The sequence below is a fragment of the Excalfactoria chinensis genome, chromosome 2 (assembly GCF_039878825.1).
Source record: "Excalfactoria chinensis isolate bCotChi1 chromosome 2, bCotChi1.hap2, whole genome shotgun sequence".
In the NCBI taxonomy this organism is placed as follows: Eukaryota; Metazoa; Chordata; class Aves; order Galliformes; family Phasianidae; genus Excalfactoria; species Excalfactoria chinensis.
Window position 1 is genome coordinate 96,561,826 of NC_092826.1, and position 25,893 is coordinate 96,587,718.

At 48.6% G+C, this 25,893-nt stretch overlaps 3 protein-coding genes across 4 annotated transcripts in view; all 3 read left to right on the forward strand.

Moving 5' to 3' along the window:
- Positions 1 to 6,842, forward strand: part of BMPER (BMP binding endothelial regulator) — a 145,873-nt gene extending 139,031 nt beyond the window's left edge. For both annotated transcript variants that reach the window (XM_072327292.1, XM_072327291.1), the window contains exons 14-15: positions 458 to 588; positions 6,243 to 6,842. In XM_072327292.1, coding sequence (XP_072183393.1) covers positions 458 to 588; positions 6,243 to 6,424 — 313 coding nt within the window. In that variant the 3' untranslated portion in view covers positions 6,425 to 6,842. The remainder of the gene's footprint in view (positions 1 to 457; positions 589 to 6,242) is intronic.
- Positions 6,843 to 12,604: 5,762 nt separating this feature from the next.
- Positions 12,605 to 16,975, forward strand: LOC140247913 (uncharacterized). Its single transcript, XM_072328112.1, has 9 exons — positions 12,605 to 12,722; positions 14,287 to 14,378; positions 14,470 to 14,568; positions 14,815 to 14,939; positions 15,128 to 15,290; positions 15,382 to 15,488; positions 15,711 to 15,821; positions 15,973 to 16,091; positions 16,257 to 16,975. The coding sequence occupies exons 1-9, from the start codon at positions 12,605 to 12,607 to the stop codon at positions 16,973 to 16,975; spliced, it is 1,653 nt and encodes a 550-aa protein (XP_072184213.1).
- A 3,456-nt stretch (positions 16,976 to 20,431) lies between these two features.
- Positions 20,432 to 24,789, forward strand: LOC140247914 (PHD finger protein 7-like). Its single transcript, XM_072328114.1, has 9 exons — positions 20,432 to 20,465; positions 22,035 to 22,126; positions 22,218 to 22,316; positions 22,563 to 22,687; positions 22,876 to 23,038; positions 23,130 to 23,236; positions 23,459 to 23,569; positions 23,721 to 23,839; positions 24,089 to 24,789. The coding sequence occupies exons 1-9, from the start codon at positions 20,432 to 20,434 to the stop codon at positions 24,787 to 24,789; spliced, it is 1,551 nt and encodes a 516-aa protein (XP_072184215.1).
- Positions 24,790 to 25,893: the final 1,104 nt, after the last annotated feature.

Consider the following 25,893-nt stretch of genomic DNA (forward strand, 5'->3'; position numbering starts at 1 on the left):
GGAAGGACATGTACTCATCAACTGTTGAAGTCACCTATTTAACACTGCTGTCATAATTACTAATAATTTTATTACATTATTACTTTCCAGGGAACAAGAAGAATCTTTTACTGTGTATTGATGCAATTTGTTGTAAAAATTGAGCTTGCTTCCTCCCTCTGTGGTCTCAGTGCTCTCTGTCTGACATTTCTTAGTTCTTATTCACACATCTCTATTCTTTTGTGTTTCTCTGTGTGTCGCTCTGTAGCTCCCTCTGCATTAGAGCAGCGCACCAAAAAGAGATGAGCCCTTTGCATTTAGCAGCACAAAAGCATTTACCTTTCTTACCACTTAGCAGAAATTAGCTGTAGCATTGAGCTATTGAGCTCCATGTGACTGGAGAGTACAGGACTCAAATCTCAGTGAGATTCTTGCAAAATCTGTACTTGCTTATTTGTTCTGGGGCTTTGTTCTACAGGTCATGTGTGACAGACATGTGTGAGTGCCCAGTCCATAAGAACTGCTACTGCGAGTCATTCCTGGCCTATGCTCGAGCCTGCCAGCGGGAAGGGCTGAGAGTACAGTGGATACCTGAGCAGCACTGTGCAGGTAAGCATTTTGCAACTGCCCCTTTGTAACCCAGTGCTTAGGTTAACAGGCTCTTTTGCTGGTGGAGGAGGTTCATATATGAACTTGCTAGGACACTGAACTATCAAATATTAAATATGTTCATTTTGTTGCAAAACTGGTCACTGCAGTGATCATCTAGCATAATTTTATATACTTTCAGAAAGAAATGCATGCCTTTTTTCTATTAGGATCATTACGCATTTGGTTGCAGGTGTTGTTTGAATTCTTTTGACCTACTGCTAAATCACAGCTGTAGTTCCCTAGACAACATATATGTGTGGTTGCAAAAGGTTCAACAAGGGAAGAAGAAAGAATGTCTTTAATGGGAATATCAAAATGCAGATGTGCATTAATCATGGTACTTGGACCAAATTCTGCATGCAATTAGGACTGCATTAATTGCAAGTAATTGTAAGTAATTGTTTCCATGAGAAGTGGTCACATGTGGTCATCGTCACTTGAAGTAAAATGCAATATTGCAGATGAATTTTTCCCCGATGACGATCTCAGTAATTTAGGATGCTCTATAATGGCCTTGGTTTGCCTGGAAATGTATTCAGATTTATGTAAGGCAATTTGAGTTGGAAAAATGTGAGAGAAGGATACTCAGTGTTGGTCAAAGAGCACTCTGTGGTCGATTTTGGTAATTGTCTGTGGCTCAGGGTCTACTCTCTCATCTTCAATTTCCTTTCCTGTTGAAGACACGATATCAGGAATGGGTGAGTGACAGAGCAAATTGCACTTGACTGACTGTTCCCGAAAGGCTCATCTTTTCTTATGACAGAACAGAATAATGCAAACAAGGTGTCAGTAAGTGAAAGCGCTGTTCAAGGATGTGGTCTCAGCACTAATAACAAGCAATTTTAATCTATTGATCCAGTAGCAAATACATGCAGAGCTTGAATTGAGCAGCCTGACTTCTCTTTCTTTTGTTTTGTGTTGTTTCCTCCTCTCCTCTCCTCTCCTCTCCTCTCCTCTCCTCTCCTCTCCTCTCCTCTCCTCTCCTCTCCTCTCCTCTCCTCTCCTCTCCTCTCCTCTCCTCTCCTCTCCTCTCCTCTCCTCTCCTCTCCTCTCCTCTCCTCTCCTCTCCTCTCCTCTCCTCTCCTCTCCTCTCCTCTCCTCTCCTTCACCAAAGCACTTCAGAAGAAGACCTCATGTTGCAGATGCTGTAAAATGAATAACAACTCCAGCACTTGCCTTAAGGAGTTTGTCAAAGTGTTGGCATATCATGAGTTCACTAATGGAGTCCTCTTTTCACATTTTTTCTGTTTTTTTACCAAGGTGAAAAAAAGTTCTTGAGAGAACATTAAGAAGGAATTTAAACATACATCTTCCATTAGAGTTAATGAAAGAATTTTGTAAATGCATCTGAATTTTTAAACCTCAGTGCAGACTTATAGAGGAAGGGGAAATCTTATAAAGCAGAAAATACGGACTAGCTGTATGTGGTCAAATACCCTCAAAACACTGTAGCATCCAGTGTCAAACAAGTAGTACAGTGTTCTATAGTGAGTTGTATGGTACGCATTAAATTAAATAAAGTGCATCCACTGCATCTGTAAAATGCATCCTTATGTTACCTATGGCCAGCACCAAGATTTTATTCTTTAATTTACCTTTTTATTCCACAAAGTCGTAGTTACAATTATTATGTCCTAATTATGGATGAAAGTTTTTGAGTATGAAACAATATATCCATAATAAAAAGTTAGCATTCTGTGACTTTCATTTCCTTTTTGACATTTCATAGCTGGTGGGATACCTGGAAGAGCTGTGTTCTGATGGAAACTGAGTATATTTATTAGTAAAGTTAGGTTTTAATTATTCTATTGTGTGTTATAAAACCAGTTCTTGTGTGGTTGCCAGTTCCTATACATTTACTGCTGTACACTTAGCTCATTTTTATGATCTTTAGAAAGCTTGTGTTGTCCAGACAGCCAGCCAAACAGGATGCTCAGGAGGCTGAATTTCCTACATGCTCTTCCTCCTCCCTCAATTCAATGGTGTATCCTTCTCTAAAGCCTTGGCAAAATATTTGAGTGCTAAGCTTGCTGGCCTTTGGGGCTTTCTTGGTAAAGGGAATGCCAGTTGTTGTTTAGCATGGACGTGACTACACAGAATAAGCACACAAGAACTGTAAGAGAGTGCTAAGTGCACATGGTAGCACTGGTACACTGAGATGTTCTAACAGCCTCACAAAACTGAATGATTTTCCCTATGTGAAAGAGGAGGATGAGGCTATACCTGATTTTGACTCTTCTCTCCTGGGTCACCTCCTTTCTGCTGTTGAATTTTCTTTCCAGTCACCCTTTTTCCCTGCTTCAATTTGCTTTTCTTTAATGATTTTATCCTGTATGTGTCAGAGGGGAAAAGGCTATTCTGACTTTTCAGTGGAAACTTCTTAAGCACTGAAAGTTGGAAAGATCAGCATAAGTATCATGAGTTTAGTGCCCAGACCTGTTGCTGAACTTCAGGCACCACGAGGGATATCTAAATTGAAAGTCCTTTGAAACACCTTGAAAGCCCAAACTGTACAACATCAACAGAAGAAGCTGCAAAAAAAATAGCTTAGAAATTTCAGTGGAAACATATCAACCGAGTATCATCCTTTAAGGGAAGCCTTCAGCAGTTCCATGTTAGGTACTTTGAATTTTGTGTTGGGTAATAAAAATTCCTCCTAAGTAATTACATCCATGTCTACAAAAAGCAGGTGCTAACAGACACAAACCTTCTCTTTGAAAGGGCCAGACTAGTTAGAATAAACCAGCTTGTCTGAAACTCACACAGCCTTATTAGGCAGGGTTTATTTTAGCTCAGAGAAGAGAAGGCTCTGGGGAGACCTTATTGTGGCCTCCCAGTTCTTGAAGAGAGTGTATAAACAGGAGGGGGAACAGCTGTTTATGAGGGTGGAGAATGATGGGACAAGGGGGAATGTTCTTAAACTGAGACAGGGGAGATTTAGGTTAGATATTAGGAGGAAGTTTTTCATTCAGATGGTGGTAGCATACTGGAACAGGTTGCCCAGAGAGGTTATGGAGGCACTCAAGGCCAGGCTGGATGTGGCTCTGGGCAGCCTGGTCTAGTGGTTGGCAGCCCTGCCCACAGCAGGGAGGTTGAAACTGGTTGATCTTTGAGGCCCTTCTCACCCCAGGCCATTCTATGATTCTATGATTATTAGCTCAGGCACAGTGCCATATCTATGTGACTGTATGGCTTGTGGACTGGAACCCACTGCAACCCATCATCTGGCCAGCTGAAAATGTGGTTGAAGGAAGCTCAAATCTGTCATGCCAAACACAGCTTTTAGAAGAGTAGAAAAATCACGTTGGGACTGGTAACATTGCAAAATGTTGTATTACTAGTAATTTTTGTACTTTCTTTTCTTTTTTCTTTTTTTGGTGGTGCACTGAAGGGGTTACCACTAACAGAACTTAGCTCTTTAAGAGAGGAATTTACCTCCAAAGATGGGTGTGAATGGATCACTTGTGTTTTCCATGTTTATGTGTCACTGATTCATTTCAGCAGTCCCTAGGAGGCCTGCTGCAGGATGCCTTTATTTTTAATGTTTAAACTGTTGATGAAGTGGAATGTTCTAGATCAATCACACCACACGTTAACAACCAAAGCACTCAACAATAAAAAACCATCCAGGGAACTTAAACAACAGCCATTGTACTCTTTGGATTTTTCCCTTGACAGTAAGCTAGTAACACCATTATGAAGTGACTACACCAGAGAATAAAGCCATTATATCTTCCACATGGCATCTCAAGCAGAAGGAGGTGTCTGTGATGCAAGAGGGCATCTATCCATGCGTAGTAGAGATGGGGAGTACTTGGGGGTACCACCACTACTGATGGCAACCTGAAATATATTCCTTTTACTTTAGAGCAGAGAGGAGCAAATGGAAAAGAGATCTTGAGCCAGTTTTTCTCCAACAAACATAGCTCACCATTTGTTCCACCTCCAACAAACATAGCTCTGGTGGAACAAATGGGCTAGCTGCTATTATTGTAAAGCTTTGTGGGTTGTTCACAGCCTAAAAACTTAAGATCACAGACCCTTTAAATGAACTCATGTTGTGCTCTGAACATCTCAGTCTACTTTTCTACACAATTAATGCATTTACAAAATGTATTAACAAATAACGTTTGCAAAGCTTCTGGAAGTTCTGTGCATTTTTGTTTCCACTCCACTAAAAATTTAATCTCTTTTCTTAACACACTATGAAAATGCAGAGTTTGATGTTAATCTAGCTTTTTACTCTATGCTCAATTACTGCTTGCATGCTTTTCCAACCTTCTAAATTTCCCGTTTAGTTTAAATTTCATTTTAATTTTTTATTTTGCTTATTCCCTTGTTCAGTGCACAGAACAGTTATGCAGAGCAAGATAGAAATGCATAGCTAGAAGTCCCCAGAAGATATATATCGACAAGCAGAATAAGCTTATAATATCAAATACTGCTGGATTTTCCCAACTTATTCTAGAGTGATATCCAATAAAAGGTGTCTCTCAGAGTTCTTGAGTAAGACTTCCACCATCCTTCCTGGTACTCTCTTAAGACTTCAGTATTTTAGTCAGGTTTTCTTTTTTTTTTTTTTTTTTTTTTTTTCTCTTTCCTGCATATTTTCTCACTGTGAATAATGTCAGTGCTGTAGTGTCACTCTAAGGCAATTCTGCACATTGAAACAACATTTTTTGGTCCATATCAGAACTGTTTTTTAACAAAATCTGGACCTCCAATCTCTCTCAAAATTGAAGAAATCTTTCTAAAGCAACCATCTCTCTGTAAATAGCGAGAGATGCTTCTGGAGCCTGTTGCCATCTATAAACTATTTTCTCAGTACTTGTTTTTGCCATCAGCACAGCTGTTAGAAAGAATAACAGGCTTTTATTCACTATTGAACCATGCATTATTCTCCATACTAAAAAGGCAGGATATAAAATGTTAAGAGTTTAAATATTGATCTGGTGGGCTTAGAGTGCTTTTAGCTGAAACCTCAGTGGTCTTTTATGTTGGAAATCCATTGAACTGTCAACTACATAAATCAATAGAGAGATACTGGAATCATTAAGTATGAGAATCTTCATTCTCAGTGTTCCCTTGGTAAAATAGCATGAAGGATAGAAATCATTGATTTATATGTGTGTGTGTATATACACATATATATATAAAGAAATGGAACTGCTGAATTAACAGCATTGTTTTGATATGCTGCAACATGCAATATTGAAAGTATAATCTTAGAAAGTCTATTGTGATGAATGAGTATCTTTTCTTCCTGTAAGACTGGAAGTGGTAACTGTCTAGCCATGTAAATGTTTCAGGAATCTTTGATAAAAGGTATTATATCTAACAAATATGTAAACAATGTTAAGCATTAAATACAAAACACACTTCTGCTTCTAGACAGAAACCTTGGCAAACCGCCTTTTTCATCAGGAACTTCATTGTCTTTACATCTGCTCTGTTATGTCACGTTGCATTTCAGGCAGTGGAATTTCTTTATAAGTAACTTTTCTTCTAGGTTTCAGATGCCTTCAATAGAAAGCAAGCAACCTAACCAACATAGTGCTCCTTGTGTGACTTTGTGTAATGTGCATCTTTTGTCTCTTTTGATTGCCTTTCAGCAACCCAGTGTAAACACGGTGCAGTTTATGACACCTGTGGTCCAGGATGTGTCAAAACATGCGATAACTGGAATGAGATTGGCCCGTGCAACAAGCCCTGCATTGCAGGATGCCACTGTCCAGCGAATTTAGTTCTTCACAGAGGAAGATGCATCAAGCCAGTCCTATGTCCTCAGCGATGACATTTGTTCTCTCTCCAAGGACACTAATGCGGGTGTCGCTGACCCATCTGATGCTCACTGACAGCAAAAGACTGCAGCTGTTCATGTGCAGGTTCTGCAAAGTACAGCTCTACTTACAGAGTGTAAATATGCTCCCGTGTGTATTTGTGTGTTTATGCATACACACACGGCCCCAACAAAGATATATAAATGTATACTGTGTGTATGTAGATACATATATCTACACACAAGTGCCCTAAACATAAGTACAACCCATATATTTATATACATGTACACACACACAGATATACGTCATTTCTATATATCATAGAAGGATGAATTATTATATGTATATTTTTTGCTATAAAGTTTATGTATTATTACTTCTAAAACCCTTATCTGTAAGTCATTGTATAAATAAACCAGGTGTTTTTAATATAATATAGCGGCATGAAAAGATTGGGTGACTTTGCCATTGCATGAGTTTATCGTTTCCAAGGAAACTTTTCTAGGGCTGCAGCATTGCCAGACTGGATTAGTTTCAACACAGAACCCGGATTTACAGTTGTACGGGAAACACATTTCTCTGGAGATGGAGGGTTTATCTGGGAATATTTCACGCATACCTTAGAGCTGCATAGTGATTGGTGACAGAGCTTAATCACTCAGAGAAAGCTCGGGATCGGCTTTTACGCCTTACTGAAATCACTGTGCAAAAGGATTTCCAGCGCTGACTGGCCGTGTGCCAGAGGAGAGAGATTTCTTTTTGGAATGGCACCAAAGAGTCAGGGGGCCAGATTTGCAGAAGTGTTCAGCACCCAGCAGCCTGCTTTGAAAACCTGACCACTTCCCATTTCATATCCTAAAACCCCGTTTATGTTGTTGTGCTTGGCGGTAGCTGTGAATACACAATAAGGAGCTTGAAGAAAACACTCACGCACATTTTAGCCCCTCTAGCATGTTCTAAACTGCTGGGCTTGTTTCATATTTCCCCCCCAAATGTTCTGCAGGAAGCAAATCCCACTGTGAATTGGAGTTTTTGATTTCGGTGTGCCTTATAACATGAAATAATACCGGGTTTAATAACTAATTTAATTTATCGGCACGGCTAAGAAGAAAGACAAATTCCCCTTTCCAAAAAAACAGGAGAGAATGTCAGATGCTAATTGGAGAACTGCAGTTTATTTCCTTACTGGTCTTTCTTACCGGTTTAAGAACATGTGGGCTCTGTGAAGTTTGCACGACTTTTGAAGTGTCCCAGGGGAGAAGCAGTAATATGGGATTTCATTAGAAACTGTTTAAAAAGCCATACAGCTTTCTCAAGTCTGAAGGCAGGGGTGTATTTTTCTTCCACTGGAAAGCCTCCTGTAGAACCTGATGGCACGTTCTCCAGAGAAGACAGAAATCTTTGGGCATCCGATTGAAATCTGTAATGAAGTAATATCCACCCACACAGCTACTTCCATTATGCCGTTTGAAACTGCACATTGTAATGCTGTAATGCTTCGAACAGTTTTCTCCTTTAATTCACCCTTCAGGAAGCTTTGCAAGGTCTGAATTTGCAGTGAGCCAGTGGGTGCAATGCATCTGAGTTATACAGCTTTCTGCAGTCCTGTCCTGGAGGAGGATGCTGTATGAGCACGGGTAGGGTAGGCATCACACTATCCAAAACGCTGTACCACCATAGTGTTACAAAGAGCTGGGCAAATAATGCCAGGAGCGTTCCGTGGATGTTTATCCAAATTTGAATAAAAACAGCTTGCTCTTTTTATGTCCTATTTTGTGTTTCTTTTCTTGGAACAATCAAATAATTCAGTTTTACTGGCAGAGGGGGTTTCAAAGCCACATATACAAAAGTGCTGGAAAGCAGAATTGCAAATGTGCAGATCCTGTCAGAGCAGGAAACTCAGAGGGCTTTATGTGGCTCATGTGATAACTGAATAGTGAAGCTGAAATGTAGAACGATTGCAATTGGTCTGCAGAGTTAAAACATAAAGTGGTAGTCATTAAAATAATTTAAAGCATCGGTTTATACTGCAGAACATTTCAGCCTGTGAGTTTTAGGCGCTGAGATATGAGGTCTTAACCAATAAAAAGGTTATTTGCCCAGCTCTTGGTTGGGATTGATTTTCATTGCTGATTGATTTTCATTACTTACCGTGTTTCCAAAACAAAAAATACATGCACAGTGAATTGCATAGATGAACAGTATGTAAAGGTGTCCCCTCTTTTCTTCTCCTGAATAATGAAGGTGAGTGAAAGGTGAAGGGAGAGCCCTCCAGCTCTCTCAAGCCTCCAATAGCATTCAAGCAATGCTTAATTGCTGCCAGGTGAAGAGGTGATGCAGACTATCTGTAGGATGAACTCTTTTATTTTTGAAATCCTAAGTGCTAAGGATTGAAACCTGACCTGTAGGTCATCTCAAAATGAGGATTCATTCCTCAGCTTTGCTTTTCTACATCTGCCTAATTGAGGGCAGCCCCTTGCTTTTTGCTTCAGTGATGTAAACCGAGGAAGAAAGGAAAGTGGTTTTACCACTAAGCTATCTGATTGTGCCCTAGAGCTGCTGTTGCAGAGCTTTTTCCTCTAAACTCCAGTTACTGAGGCCATGGAGGGGCTATCATCTGTCTAGATCACACGTATAAGATAAACTAAAGGGGTTCTGCTTTTCTAAAGACTGCCCCCACCTTTCATCTTGGTACGAGTTTTTCTGTCCCTATCTATGGTTAGTTACCCTGTGCTATTCAGGGTACACTTATAACTGAGCTGCTCACACTATTTCAGTCACAGCTGTGGCTGTCACACTCTAGTCTCCCATTAGTCTCCCATTTGCCCATCTTCCATGCTGTTTAGAAGCTGGAAGTCTACCCCAATAAAAGCAATAAGATGGCCACAAGCCTCAGAAAGTTTGGGTTACTGCCTATCTTCCTCCTATATGCAGTGTTCTTATTCATTCTCCTCTCTTGGCTCATGAAATATTACCCCTAGTGTGCTAGGGCTGGAAACTTCCTGCACGTTGATGGAGATTTTCTTTTGACAAAATTCACTGATATTCCAATTTTAGTACGTTATGGCAAAAATGTATTTTTCCTAATAGCATAAAGCCGACAACTCATATGGTATATTCACCATACAAAACAAATGGGTTTGATCTTGTTTGTGCTTAGGTCAATCTATGCATATAACTTTTTGCCGATGTAAATGAAATACATTTGAAGGAACAGAGGTTCCAACCAAAACCTGATCCAAAAGGGAAGTCTGAGAAACTGTGCTGTAATCCAGTGGATGGACTCAAGGGAAGACTTGAATCAATAGCTTTGCCATTAACCTGTTATGTGTTCCCCAGCAAGTCATTTAATACTCTGTACTTCACTGGAGAAAATGAGGTATTTGTGTTCATGCACCTTTTTCAAGTCTGTAAGTAGAAAAATGCTAAACTTCACTGGGGGAATGTCAGCAAGTATTTACTGGTCTATCTAGGTCTGCTTTGGATCAGGTTGTCCCATATCTCCCATATCCCTGTTGCTTTGGAGCCAACTTTCAGTTGGCATTTGTGGAGGTAAAATACATTTCCTTTCTCCTCATTTACTTTCAGTTGTGTCTATTTTTGTCATACGCATTGAGGTTTACATAGCCAAGCAGAGCAATTTGAGTTGTAGCCCAAGACCTTGTAGGTACTCCCATATCTTCCAAGAATGCCTTTCTTCTACAGAGTTAGGTATGCACTTGGAGTGAAAATGAAAAGATTCCTATATCCTGCCCAGATGTGGCCCTATCCTTACATCACATAAATAGATAAACTAAAAGAAATAAGTTATTCTTGTCAGAATCTGCTTTGTTTGAACACGGGGTTCAAAGGCACTGCTTAGCTTCTCCCCAACAGAAGCCAACATTTGCCAGAAGCTGAACTGATGAGAGACTGCTTAGAGTTACATTTTTTTCTTCTTCATGAATAGTTGACAGGGTAACATCAGAGATAAGGGATATGTGAACAATAGCCCATGCATTTGCAGATGGATGAGTTGGAGAAAGAGGTGCAGTCAATAGCATTTAGCCCAAGGCAGTGAGATGTTACAGGATTTCAAGAACTGTTCCAATTCAGGGAGAATTATTCCAAGCTTTCAATACTTGAAAAGCAGGAACTTTATGTTACATGTGCTGATCAAATGCTTGCCCTGCTATCCCTGATTTTACCATGTTAGAAAGCCCTGAGGTGAGAGAGATTTCTGCCTTCGTACAGAAACATCTGCAGAAACACTGTAAAGTTTCAGGACAAAAACCTAACTGCACTGCCATTACAGAATTCCTTCTCTCTCTTGTAAAGGCCGTTGCACAGATCACTATTTCTAATGCAGTCATCACCATGATGGCTGTGCACTATGCAATCTGTAACAGCAGGATAGGGTTCTGCAATGAAGGTGAGGTAACTCTGGATCCTTCAGCTGGCCAGGAAGCTGTAGTTGAGTGAAGATGGTACAACAATGTGAGACATAATCAGGCAGGTTAGAGGCAAGTAAGAAAGGAAAAAGCAGCAACAGGATTTTTAGTTTCTTTTCCTATGTGGGTATTTTCTCTCTACAGTGTTAGAAACAAACTGTTGCCCAACAAAGGCAAAATTGGTATGCAGTCTCTGAGCAAAAACAAACCTCAACAAACAAACAAGCAAAAAGACAACTCCAGTAACCACAGTGGAATCATATGTTCAGATCTGAACAGAACTGGTATATGACAGGTACAGAAAAGCATAATTAAAATTAGGAGCTTCTATTCCAACTTCACAACCCCTACATAACAGTAGTAAAATTCACCTCGGTTAAGGAAAGGGATCTTATTTCCTGGTCCGAGAGCAGCAAACATCTGCAGAATAAGGTTCTCTTACTTCCATGAGCATAACAAATGTGTTTTGGTTTCCTCCTTGATATATATTATAGTGAGCACACAGCTATTCCCCAGTCTACAACAGTCAGAACAAAGGCTACAAATGCATTTCTTTTAGAAATAGTCCTGTTTCTACCTTTAAGATCAAATTGCAAGTTCTACTCAATACTAAGGAGGAACAAGCTTGCTTTTTGATAACAGCCCTTTCACTAGGCAGCAGTGTTGCTCAGCATCAGGCAATATTTCTTATGAAATGTGACATTTGCCATTAGCATGACTTTATCCTTTTCACTGTGAGCTGTTATGCTGGGCTTGCATACAGGAGGAAGTTGGCCCTAATGGAGTGTGCGAGCAAGGGATGGAGTGGGCATCATATAACCACCGTTACCTTTGATAGTGATATGATCTCCCCATGGGATGCTTATGCTTGAGCATCAGTATAATTTGGTTTTGCACATGTAAGTGAAGTGATGGGAAGGGAGAAATTTTCTGCCCAGACAGGCCCACATTTTTTTCTTGTGGTGAAGAAATGCTTCAGAGTGTGCTTCAGAGAGTGGCATATAAGCCATGTAACAAATAGCTACCTGATACTTGTACATGGCAGTAATTCAGACTTATGCTCTGGAAGTAAGTGGTTGGTACTTTATTGACCCGATCTTCCAAAGCACTTAACCATGTGCTCCAACTTTGAATAACTACTTTTGTTTCAATGGGGTAACATGCATGCTGATTCCTAACCACATGCTTAAATGGTTTGTTGGGACAGGGCCAGGAAGTTAAGCACCTGCAGCATCAAATCTTACATCTTGCTGATCATGCTGCTATCTTCTATTAGAACATCATAGAAGTCAGTGCTTTCTGGAGACTTCAAAAGATGGGAGAATTATTCTTTTCTACTGATTTCTGATGCTAATGCAGTAATTTTGTACATTCTAATTCCCTACTCAGTGTTATTTCTTTATATAAATTTATATAAATTTATAAAAATTTATATAAATTTATTTATTCTTGGGTCTGGTGCTTTTTAACATCTTTATTAATGACACTGATGAGGGAATTGAGTGCAACCTCAGCAAGTTTGCTGACGACACCAAGCTGAGTGGTGCGGTTGATACGATGGAAGGATGGGATGCCATCCAGAGGGACCTCGACAGGCTGGAAAACTGGGCTCAGGTGAACCTAATGTGGTTCAACACGGCAAGGTGCAAGGTTTCGCACTTGGGCTGGAAGAACCCCAGGCACCTGTACAGGCTGGGAGAAGTAGTGCTTGAGAGCAGCTCGGAAGAGAAGGACCTGGGGGTCCTGATGGACGAGAGACTCAACATGAGCCAGCAGTGCACTCTGGCGGCTTGGAAGGCAAATGGGATCCTGGACCAATGGGATCCAATTTACACTGCACCTGGCATGATGGCTGCTGATGCAAGCAACCTGTCCTTGAGGGGTAAGAGGATCTTATGAGAAGAAGTAGCAGGACTCATTGACAGGTCTTTAAAGTAGGAACGAAGGGGGAAGGGGGCAAAATAAGGGCTACTGGGATTGAACGGGTCATTTGAGGGCTTGTACCAAACTCTGTGGGCAATGAGGGCGGAGTGCAAAGGGAGGGAGTGGGGCAGGGGGATGCTGGGGATGCTGCTGTAGGGGATCCTAGATCCCTTATAAAGGTGGCGAGACGGATAGCCCGGCTGAAGTGCCTTTATACCAATGCACGCAGCCTGAGTAACAAGCAGGAGGAACTGGAAACTGTGATGCACTCGGAAAGTTATGACCTTGTTGCTATCACAGAAACATGGTGGGATGACTGCCATCGACGGCTATAGACTCTTTAGGAGTGCTATTTAAACAGAAAAAAAACTAAATGGCACGTCAGCACTGCACAAATAAAGTACAGTCAGGGAATACAACAGGTTGAGTTCTAGATCAGTTGCACTGAAATTCCTGCAGATGTGGTAAACATTCCCAAAAATCAGAACGTGTAATTGCCAAATGCAAGGAATGAATTATTAGAAGTATCCTTCACAATACACGGGAGGAAGGAAGTGGGAAGGACATCTGATGGCTACACATTCCAGGACTCGCTTCCAAATACCTGCCTGTAAAGCACACTACCACCTCACAAACAATCCTCAATACTTGTAATGCCTTTAAATACAGCACATCAGCAAAATACTATTGTACTCTCATGACACTCTGTTCCCTTCCAGACTGTAACCTTATGACAAAACGTAATCCTGAGCAGGACAAATTCTCAAAGGTAGAAGACGAATATGGGTGAAATGTATGGTGATAAGGTGATCACTTTATTTTCTGATTGACGCTTTATTCTCACTGAGTGCTTACAGAAGCCCAAAGAACAAGTAATCAGAGGCCACGTTTTTTATTTTCCTACAAAAATATCATCTATATTCTGTGCTGAGATGTTATAAGCTTAAAAACGAAAGGAATCCAGTTGCCTCAGCTCTGCTCCGCAGCCCGCGCGTCACAGTGGCTGTTCCATTGTGATGCCATTCTTGGGTGCCCTCAGCCCCGTGAGGTCAGTGATGGCGTCACAGAGGGTGGCACGGAACGGCCATTGTGACACGTGGGCTGTGAAGTAGACCTGAGACTGCAGGGCTCAGTCCGAGCTCAGTGCGACTTGGTGAGGTGAGCAGGGAGGAAGGGGCTGCCTGAGGCTGCCGAGGGAGGGAGGAGGGTTCCCCAGCGCTCGGGGGCCTGAGCTGCCAACTCAGCCTCGTCCCGCTTCTCCCATAGGTTGGCACGCAGAGGACGAAGCCCAGCAGTGATGGGACAGGCACTCTGCACATGGTTGCGGTCGACACGCGCAGTGCGCGCGGAGACACAGGAGGCTGCCGGCTCGGGAGAGCCAGGTGAGAGCCAAGTATCCCTGCATCCACGGCCTGCGGCCCTGCCCCTCAGCTGGCACAGCCGGCACAGAGCAGCCCCTGGGACAGCCCCCGGGGGCACCTGGCCCCGCAAGGCGCTCACTGCTGTTACTCTCTCCTCTCCAGCATGTGTGTTCTGTGGCCAAGTGGATGCGGACTCGGGCATCCTTGGCCGCAAAAAATGGATGGTTGGATTTTATGTCCATGAGTTTTGTGCGGTGAGTTCCCTCGTGGCTTCTGCCACCTGCCTCCAATCTGTGATTCCCTCCTTTCTGCCCTAACTAAACCGTGCTCTTACCTCCCGTGCAGGCCTTTACCAACGGTCTTTGTGGTCGCAACCGAGGTAACAGCAGGATGATGTTCCTCGTAAAAGACCTGGGATGCACAGTGAGGGAGGCAGAGCAGAGGGTGAGCATTGGACCGGAACAGGGAGCTTGGTGCCAGGAGAGCTTAGCCTGGTCCCAAGAAAGCAATCCCAGCCCCTCCTCCCAGCGCCAGGAGACATTCCTGCTCTTGCAGACCAGCCCTGGTCACCAGGCAGCTCTGCAGAGTGCCACCCAGCCCTGCCCGCATCCTGCGCCCTGCCCAGGGGTGCGGGGCCCGCTGCGTAGGCCCTGAGCCTGCAGCTGATGGGGGCTGCTCTGCTCTTTCCAGCTCTGCTTCGTCTGTGGCAGTTCGAGGGCCAGCATCACCTGCGCAGAGCCGGGATGTGAGCGGAGCTTCCATCTCCCCTGCGCCTACGAGGGTCAATGCGTCACCCAGTACTTCGGGGAGTTCAGGTAAGGGCAGCCAGGTGTGGCCTGTGGGCCTCCAACCCTGCTGTCAGCACCAGCCAAAGCGGCGAGGAACGCGCTGTGAACCTCCCAGCAGCCTGAAAGAGCCAGAGCCAAGGCCTGGGGCTCCTTCCCGTTCCTCTGCCCTCCTCGCAGCCCTTCTCACCTCGCCCGTCCCTTCCATCTTCCCCCAGGGCCTTCTGCTGGGAGCACCGCCCGCAGCAGGCAGCGCAGGCAGCACCGGAGCCGGACACGACCTGCATTATCTGCATGGAGCCCGTAGGGGACAGCAGGTCGTACGGCACCATGGTGTGCCCAGCCTGCCAACAAGCCTGGTTCCACCGGGCCTGCATCCAGGTAGGAGCCCTCCCCTCGCCCCGCGGGCACCGCAGGCGCTCAGCAGCACCAGGCCCGGCTCACACCCACACTGCTTGTGTTTCTGCTGCAGAGAATGGCCCTGTGCTCCGAGCGGCACAGCTTCCAGTGCCCCAACTGTAGAGACGCAAAGGCATTCCTTCGCGACATGCTGACTGTGGGGATCCGAATCCCAGAGAGGTTGGTGTCCTTCAGTCGGCTCTCGAGATGTGAGGGCACAAGAGCTGTGCCTGCCCAAGGACTGCCCCGGCAGGCCTGGCCCTTGGCAGCCATCAACATGGGCCTCGTTGTCATTGAGAAGCTGGAACCAGGCATAAGCTGGATGGGAATGGGTGGATTTCATGGGTTAGTTTTAGTCCCGGGCCAGTGAGTGCTCATCACATTCCCTCCCTTCTCTGGCAGAATGCCGACACGGGACAACACCAACGCCTATGCAGCACTGGCAGTGTGGCACCGACGCTGCGTGGCCAGCGACTGCCTTTACCCTCATGGCAGAGCGCGGTCAGGAGAGGGGTGAGTGAGCTCAGCTGCCCTCTGGGGCTCAGCGTGGCATCGCGGCCTCACCACCGGCTGGGGGAGCACAGACTGAGCACCAGAGCTGTGCCGGGCACTCCGTGGCTCAGGGCACTTTGTCCTCACGGCCACAACCCGTTCCTTTCCACAGACCTTGGGAGCTGCTCCTCTGCAGCTCCTGTGCTGCACGAGGCACCCACCGCCGCTGTGCCTACCTGAGTGATAGCACAACCGGATGGGAGTGCAACGCCTGTGCTGGAGAGGGCACCGGTAAGAGGCAAACAGCCGCGTGCTGCTGGGCTGGGGCCAGGCGAGGCCTGGCAGCGGCTGCTCAGAGCGGCCTTGCTCAAATCCCTCCAGCCCGGGACAAACGGGACCCAGTTCCACCCCACGGCTGGAGTTCCACCCTGCTCACCTTCCTGCCTCCCCTTACAGCCTCCAGCACCGGCTCAGCTCTTGCTGGCCTCGACACCACCAGCCAGCACGGACTGCTGGCATCTCAAAGCTCTTTGACACCAGAGAGCAGCATCTCCAGCACCACCAGCCAGGCACCATCTGAGCCAGCTAACCGCTCCAGTGTGCCTGAGAGCAGCAGCCTGTCCAGCCAGCGCAGGCCAGAATGGAGGAGACTCTGCTGGCGTTTACATCGTATGGACGACTCATGCCAGGAGTCGCAAGGGTGCTGTGGGTGCACCCACAATGCTGCCCTGAGAGCCAGCCAGGGGACATCTCGGTCCTCGAGGCACTGCCCTGCGCTGGGCTACGACCTCAGGTGCAGACAGGGACAGCGGGCCCGGACAAGAAGCCGCTCTCCATTGCAGCGCCGGGCCCCAGCATCCCCGAGCCGGCCCCAGAGACACCGCGGGAGCAGGCAGCCAGCAAGCCCAGGTGCTCAGAGCTGCACCCGCAGCTACGCCACACCGGCAGCACCGGGGTCCTCCAGGGCTTCCACAACAGCCGACGGAAGCCCATCCAGTCATCCAGGGCGGGCCCGGACTCGAAGCCGCTCGCCTCTCCGTCGGCGGGCTGCGGAGACCGACAGCCAGCCCCGAAGACGCCGCACGAGCCGGGCCAGGCGGCGAGGGCCAGCCCAGGGGCGGAGCCGCTCCCGCGAACCACGTCGGGCCCAGCGCATCACCAGCCGGCCCTGCTGATGCCGCGGGAGTAGCAGCGTGCAACCGACATGCTGGCACCGATCCTCAGAGTCCATCCCAACGAACTGAGAGTTCTCACAGGCCAGCGCCCCTGTGGACCATCGGACCTGACACCTCATTGGCCTTTTCCAACCTTCATCATTCTGACCATCTCAACACAGTTGTGACACTGAGTGAGTGCGATAAGCAAAACCCATGGCAAAAAGCACTCCGATAGACATTTAGGAATGTTTCAGCTGTTCCTGTATGTCAGTTAACATCACCAGCCGGCCCTACTGAGGCCGTAGGAGCAGCCATCTACAAGCTCCAATCCAATCTCTAACCCTAAACCCTAACCCTAATCCTACCCAATGTCCTCTGAATCCATCCCAATAAAACTTAATTCCCTTATGCCACTGTCAGTTTTGTTCTTCTCTGCCTTTCCGGAGGTGGGCAGCTTTAGGGGAGTCAGAATCCATGGAGGTGCTCCAGAACCATGCGGACGTGGCACTGAGGGACACAGGCAGTGGGCTGGTGGGGGGGATGGACTTGATGACCTTGGAGGTCTTTGCCAGTCTTCATTCCTTGACACAAGTATCCCATGGCTTTTGGATACATGTTTACCCACCTTCACTACTACTCACATGGAAGTCAATGCAAAGTCAGCCTTAGTTTAGGCGAGGCTCCCACCAAGAACGCACCCAGCCAGGGCAGTGCAGCGTTGTGGGAACAAAACACCCAGCTGAACTCCGTGGTTTGGTGGTACAAATCCAAGCTAAGGGCTCTGAGCTGCTGTCACTCCACACACTCCTGCTCCACAGCCAGGAGTGCCCAGCTCCGGCAGCAAGCACACAGTCTGACGCTGCACACTGGGCTTATATTGGGAGCCCACTTCAGTAAGGGTAACCGATCCGTGCATCGGTTTGGGTGTAATTTTTAATCATTCAGCTCAATCAGAAACCTCACGTCGTGCCAAGCACCTCAGTTATTGACAGTGCTCCTAAACATTGCAACCGGTCACACGTGGAAGGACCAAGAGCATGCTAAGTTTGGACCCCTGACAGCATCCTCGGGAGCAAACAGCTGCGCGGTGATGTGAGCGGGTGCAGGCCAGGCTGTCCTGCCCTGCGTGAGCCCCCACCAACCCCACGGCTTTTGCACAAGTGAAGTGCAGGCTTTGGAGAAGTGCCCTTTTGCTTGTTCCGACACAGTCTGATGCAACATGCAGCCTTTTAAAGTCTGAAAATTTCAGCTGAACATCTCCATTGTTACCTTCTGTTTCTAATGCCTAATCCAGAAGTTTAAAAAAATGCCACACATATTTTGCATCACCTTGAGACTTCACCCAATCTACTGCAACCAAAAGAACATCCGAGAACTCTACCTCTATTTCATATTCCTAAACTCATCCCAACACAAGCAGAGAAAGCTTCACAGAAGAGAGGAAGGAGAAGGAGAGGGAGAAGGAGGAGCAGAAGGAGGAGAAATCACCCTCCAGCATTTTACTGGCATTTCTGAAATGTTTACATCAGTTCCAAGACTCTGGTACTTAATGGTATAAGAAAAGACAAAAGCTAAACATGGCCACATCCCATCTCCCCATTTGATAGTAGTTTCCTATAATTACCCTTAAAGGCCATTTGATTTGATAACATGTTCATCAGGATATAACATTTCCATAATGTTTTTCAATGACTTATTAATATGCAAATATTAGGGTAAAGATTGAAAATGCAACTCAAACGTTCCTAAAATGTGACGGTGTGCTACTTAAACAGAAGGAAAACTAAATGGCACGTCACAGAATCACAGAATCACAGAATTGTAGGGGTTGGAAGGGACCTCTAGAGATCATCATGTCCAACCCCCCTGCCAAAGCAGGCTCCCTACACCACGTCGCGCAGGTAGGTGTCCAGGCGGGTCTTGAATATCTCCAGAGAAGGAGACTCCACCACCTCCCTGGGCAGCCTGTTCCAGTGCTCCGTCACACTCACTGTAAAGAAGTTCTTGCGCACATTCATGCGGAACTTCCTATGCTGAAGTTTCAGCCCATTTCCCCTAGTCCTGTCCCCACGCACTACTGAAAAGAGACCAGCCTCGCCACTATGGCTCCCACACTTCAGGTATCTATAAACCTGGATCAAGTCCCCTTTCAGCCTTCTTTTCTCAAGGCTAAACAGACCCAGTTCCCTAATTCTCTCCTCGTACGGGAGATGCTCCAGGCCCTTCACCATCTTTGTGGCCCTCCGCTGGACTCTTTCCAAGAGACCCCTGTCTTTTTTGTCCTGGGGAGCCCAGAACTGGACACAGTATTCCAGATAAGGCCTCACCAGGGCAGAATAGAGGGGGAGGATCACCTCCCTTGACCTGCTGGCCACGCTCTTTTTAATGCACCCCAGTATGCCATTGGCCTTTTTGGCTACAAGGGCACACTGCTGGCTCATGGCCAACCTGTCGTCCACCAGGACGCCCAGGTCCCTCTCAGCAGAGCTCCTCTCCAGCAGGTCTTCCCCTAACCCGTACTGGTGCATGCAATTATTTCCACCTAGGTGCAAGACTCTACACTTGCTTTTGTTAAACCTCATCTGGTTTCTTACTGCCCAGCTCTCCAGCCTGTCCAGGTCTCGCTGAATGGCAGCACAGCCTTCAGGTGTGTCAGCCAATCCTCCCAGCTTCGTGTCATCAGCAAACTTGCTGAGGGTGGTCACTATCCCCTCATCAAGGTCGCTGATGAAGATGTTGAACAAGACTGGACCCAGCACAGACCCCTGGGGGACGCCGCTAGTCACAGGCCTCCAGCCGGACACCGCACCACCAACGATAACCCTCTGCACTCTGCCAGTCAGCCAATTCTCGATCCACTTCACCATCCACTCATCTATCCCATACTTCCTCAGCTTTGTCATAAGGATGTCATGGGGGACCGTATCAAAAGCCTTACTGAAATCAAGGTAGACTACATCTACCGCTCTCCCCCCGTCCACCCAGCCAGTGACATCTTCATAAAAGGCCACCAGGTTGGTCGAGCACGACCTCCCCTTGGTGAACCCATGCTGAGTACTCCTGATAACCTCCTTCACTCCCAGTTGCCTGGAGATGGCATCCAGCACAAGCTGTTCCATCACCTTCCCTGGGACAGAGGCGAGGCTAGTGGATTCATTGCACAATGAATCAGCATTGCACAAATAAAGTGCAGTGGGAATACCACTTTTTTACCCACTTTTAATAATTCAGGCTGGTGGCAAGGAAGTTGATAAGGAAAGCCAGGGGTCAATCAAGAAAGACTTCAGGGGGATGGGGCGAATACTTGAAGGAGCTGGGGTGCAGGTGGCCTTTTCTTCTATGCCTGTGGTGTCAGGGAAGGGTACAGGGAGGATCCAAAAAAAACAGCTCTTAAATAGATGGCTTAAGAGCTGGTGCAGACACAAGGATTTTGGCTTTTTTGACGATGGGGCAATTTACACTGCACCTGGCATGATGGCTGCTGATGCAAGCAACCTGTCCTTGAGGGGTAAGAGGATCTTATGAGAAGAAGTAGCAGGACTCATTGACGGGTCTTTAAAGTAGGAACGAAGGGGGAAGGGGGCAAAATAAGGGCTACTGGGATTGAACGGGTCATTTGAGGGCTTGTACCAAACTCTGTGAGCCATGAGGGCGGAGTGCAAAGGGAGGGAGTAGGGCAGGGGGATGCTGGGGATGCTGCTGTAGGGGATCCTAGATCCCTTATAAAGGTGGCGAGACGGATAGCCCGGCTGAAGTGCCTTTATACCAATGCACGCAGCCTGAGTAACAAGCAGGAGGGACTGGAAACTGTGATGCACTCAGAAAGTTATGACCTTGTTGCTATCACAGAAACATGGTGGGATGTTTCCCGACGGCTACAGACTCTTTAGGAGTGCTATTTAAACAGAAAGAAAACTAAATGGCACGTCAGCACTGCACAAATAAAGTACAGTCAGGGAATACAACAGGTTGAGTTCTAGATCAGTTGCACTGAAATTCCTGCAGATGTCGTAAACATTCCCAAAAATCAGAACGTGTAATTTCCAAATGCAAGGAATGAATTATTAGAAGTATCCTTCACAATACACGGGAGGAAGGAAGTGGGAAGGACATCTGATGGCTACACATTCCAGGACTCGCTTCCAAATACCTGCCTGTAAAGCACACTACCACCTCACAAACAATCCTCAATACTTGTAATGCCTTTAAATACAGCACATCAGCAAAATACTATTGTACTCTCATGACACTCTGTTCCCTTCCAGACTGTAACCTTATGACAAAACGTAATCCTGAGCAGGACAAATTCTCAAAGGTAGAAGACGAATATGGGTGAAATGTATGGTTATAAGGTGATCACTTTATTTTCTGATTGACTGATTGACGCTTTATTCTCACTGAGTGCTTACAGAAGCCCAAAGAACAAGTAATCAGAGGTCACGTTTTTTATTTTCCTACAAAAATATCATCTATATTCTGTGCTGAGATGTTATAAGCTTAAAAACGAAAGGAATCCAGTTGCCTCAGCTCTGCTCCGCAGCCCGCGCGTCACAGTGGCTGTTCCATTGTGATGCCATTCTTGGGTGCCCTCAGCCCCGTGAGGTCAGTGATGGCGTCACAGAGGGTGGCACGGAACGGCCATTGTGACACGTGGGCTGTGAAGTAGACCTGAGACTGCAGGGCTCAGTCCGAGCTCAGTGCGACTTGGTGAGGTGAGCAGGGAGGAAGGGGCTGCCTGAGGCTGCCGAGGGAGGGAGGAGGGTTCCCCAGCGCTCGGGGGCCTGAGCTGCCAACTCAGCCTCGTCCCGCTTCTCCCATAGGTTGGCACGCAGAGGACGAAGCCCAGCAGTGATGGGACAGGCACTCTGCACATGGTTGCGGTCGACGCGCGCAGTGCGCGCGGAGACACAGGAGGCTGCCGGCTCGGGAGAGCCAGGTGAGAGCCAAGGATCCCTGCATCCACGGCCTGCGGCCCTGCCCCTCAGCTGGCACAGCCGGCACAGAGCAGCCCCTGGGACAGCCCCCGGGGGCACCTGGCCCCGCAAGGCGCTCACTGCTGTTACTCTCTCCTCTCCAGCATGTGTGTTCTGTGGCCAAGTGGATGCGGACTCGGGCATCCTTGGCCGCAAAAAATGGATGGTTGGATTTTATGTCCATGAGTTTTGTGCGGTGAGTTCCCTCGTGGCTCCTGCCACCTGCCTCCAACCTGTGATTCCCTCCTTTCTGCCCTAACTAAACCGTGCTCTTACCTCCCGTGCAGGCATTTACCAACGGTCTTTGTGGTCGCAACCGAGGTAACAGCAGGATGATGTTCCTCGTAAAAGACCTGGGATGCACAGTGAGGGAGGCAGAGCAGAGGGTGAGCATTGGACCGGAACAGGGAGCTTGGTGCCAGGAGAGCTTAGCCTGGTCCCAAGAAAGCAATCCCAGCCCCTCCTCCCAGCGCCAGGAGACATTCCTGCTCTTGCAGACCAGCCCTGGTCACCAGGCAGCTCTGCAGAGTGCCACCCAGCCCTGCCCGCATCCTGCGCCCTGCCCAGGGGTGCGGGGCCCGCTGCGTAGGCCCTGAGCCTGCAGCTGATGGGGGCTGCTCTGCTCTTTCCAGCTCTGCTTCGTCTGTGGCAGTTCGAGGGCCAGCATCACCTGCGCAGAGCCGGGATGTGAGCGGAGCTTCCATCTCCCCTGCGCCTACGAGGGTCAGTGCGTCACCCAGTACTTCGGGGAGTTCAGGTAAGGGCAGCCAGGTGTGGCCTGTGGGCCTCCAACCCTGCTGTCAGCACCAGCCAAAGCAGCGAGGAACGCGCTGTGAACCTCCCAGCAGCCTGAAAGAGCCAGAGCCAAGGCCTGGGGCTCCTTCCCGTTCCTCTGCCCTCCTTGCAGCCCTTCTCACCTCGCCCGTCCCTTCCATCTTCCCCCAGGGCCTTCTGCTGGGAGCACCGCCCGCAGCAGGCAGCGCAGGCAGCACCGGAGCCGGACACGACCTGCATTATCTGCATGGAGCCCGTAGGGGACAGCAGGTCGTACGGCACCATGGTGTGCCCAGCCTGCCAACAAGCCTGGTTCCACCGGGCCTGCATCCAGGTAGGAGCCATCCCCTCGCCCCGCGGGCACCGCAGGCGCTCAGCAGCACCAGGCCCGGCTCACACCCACACTGCTTGTGTTTCTGCTGCAGAGAATGGCCCTGTGCTCCGAGCGGCACAGCTTCCAGTGTCCCAACTGTAGAGATGCAAAGGCATTCCTTCGCGACATGCTGACTGTGGGGATCCGAATCCCAGAGAGGTTGGTGTCCTTCAGTCGGCTCTCGAGATGTGAGGGCACAAGAGCTGTGCCCGCCCAAGGACTGCCCCGGCAGGCCTGGCCCTTGGCAGCCATCAACATGGGCCTCGTTGTCATTGAGAAGCTGGAACCAGGCATAAGCTGGATGGGGATGGGTGGATTTCATGGGTTAGTTTTAGTCCCGGGCCAGTGAGTGCTCATCACATTCCCTCCCTTCTCTGGCAGAATGCCGACACGGGACGACACCAACGCCTATGCAGCACTGGCAGTGTGGCACCGACGCTGCGTGGCCAGCGACTGCCTTTACCCTCTTGGCAGAGCGCGGTCAGGAGAGGGGTGAGTGAGCTCAGCTGCCCTCTGGGGCTCGGCGTGGCATCGCGGCCTCACCACCGGCTGGGGGAGCACAGACTGAGCACCAGAGCTGTGCCGGGCACTCCCTGGCTCAGGGCACTTTGTCCTCACGGCCACAACCCGTTCCTTTCCACAGACCTTGGGAGCTGCTCCTCTGCAGCTCCTGTGCTGCACGAGGCACCCACCGCCGCTGTGCCTACCTGAGTGATAGCACAACCGGATGGGAGTGCAACGCCTGTGCTGGAGAGGGCACCGGTAAGAGGCAAACAGCCGCGTGCTGCTGGGCTGGGGCCAGGCGAGGCCTGGCAGCGGCTGCTCAGAGCGGCCTTGCTCAAATCCCTCCAGCCCGGGACAAACGGGACCCAGTTCCACCCCACGGCTGGAGTTCCACCCTGCTCACCTTCCTGCCTCCCCTTACAGCCTCCAGCACCGGCTCAGGTCTTGCTGGCCTCGACACCACCAGCCAGCAGGGGCTGCAGACATCTCCAAGCTCTGTGACACCAGAGAGCGGCAGCTCCGACACCACCAGCCAGCACGGACTGCTGGCATCTCAGAGCTCTTTGACACCAGAGAGCGGCATCTCCGGCACCACCAGCCAGGCACCATCTGAGCCAGCTAACCGCTCCAGTGTGCCTGAGAGCAGCAGCCTGTCCAGCCAGCGCAGGCCAGAATGGAGGAGACTCTGCTGGCGTTTACATCGTATGGACGACTCATGTCAGGAGTCGCAAGGGTGCTGTGGGAGCACCCATCATGCTGCCCTGAGAGCCAGCCAGGGGACATCTCGGTCCTCGAGGCACTGCCCTGCGCTGGGCTACAACCTCAGGTGCAGAGAGGGACAGCGGGCCCGGACAAGAAGCCGCTCTCCATTGCAGCGCCGGGCCCCAGCATCCCCGAGCCGGCCCCAGAGACACCGCGGGAGCAGGCAGAGAGCAAGCCCAGGTGCTCAGAGCTGCACCCGCAGCTACGCCACACCGGCAGCACCGGGGTCCTCCAGGGCTTCCACAACAGCCGACGGAAGCCCATCCAGTCATCCAGGGCGGGCCCGGACTCGAAGCCGCTCGCCTCTCCGTCGGCGGGCTGCGGAGACCGACAGCCAGCCCCGAAGACGCCGCACGAGCCGGGCCAGGCGGCGAGGGCCAGCCCAGGGGCGGAGCCGCTCCCGCGAACCACGTCGGGCCCAGCGCATCACCAGCCGGCCCTGCTGATGCCGCGGGAGTAGCAGCGTGCAACCGACATGCTGGCACCGATCCTGAGTCCATCCCAATGAACTGAGAATTCTCACAGGCCAGCGCCCCTGTGGACCATCGGACCTGACACCTCATTGGCCTTTTCCAACCTTCATCATTCTGACCATCTCAACACAGTTGTGACACTGAGTGCGATAAGCAAATCCCATGGCAAAAAGCACTCCGATAGACATTTAGGAATGTTTCAGCTGTTCCTGTATGTCAGTTAACATCACCAGCCGGCCCTACTGAGGCCGTGGGAGCAGCCATCTACAAGCTCCAATCCAATAATCTCTAACCCTAAACCCTAACCCTAATCCTACCCAATGCCCTCTGAATCCATCTCAATAAAACTTAATTCCCTTATGCCACTGTCAGTTTTGTTCTTCTCTGCCTTTCCGGAGGTGGGCAGCTTTAGGGCAGTCAGAATCCATGGAGGTGCTCCAGAACCATGCGGACGTGGCACTGAGGGACACAGGCAGTGGGCTGGTGGGGGGGATGGACTTGATGACCTTGGAGGTCTTTGCCAGTCTTCATTCCTTGACACAAGTATCCCATGGCTTTTGGATACGTGTTTACCCACCTTCACTACTACTCACATGGAAGTCAATGCAAAGTCAGCCTTAGTTTAGGCGAGGCTCCCACCAAGATCACATCCAGCCAGGGCAGTGCAGCGTTGTGGGAACAAAACACCCAGCTGAACTCCGTGGTTTGGTGGTACAAATCCAAGCTAAGGGCTCTGAGCTGCTGTCACTCCACACACTCCTGCTCCACAGCCAGGAGTGCCCAGCCCCGGCAGCAAGCACAGAGTCTGACGGTGCACACTGGGCTTATATTGGGAGCCCACTTCAGTAAGGGTAACCGATCCGTGCATCGGTTTGGGTGTAATTTTTAATCATTCAGCTCAATCAGAAACCTCACGTCGTGCCAAGCACCTCAGTAAGTGACAGTGCTCCTAAACATTGCAACCGGTCACACGTGGAAGGACCAAGAGCATGCTAAGTTTGGACCCCTGACAGCATCCTCGGGAGCAAACAGCTGCGCGGTGATGTGAGCGGGTGCAGGCCAGGCTGTCCTGCCCTG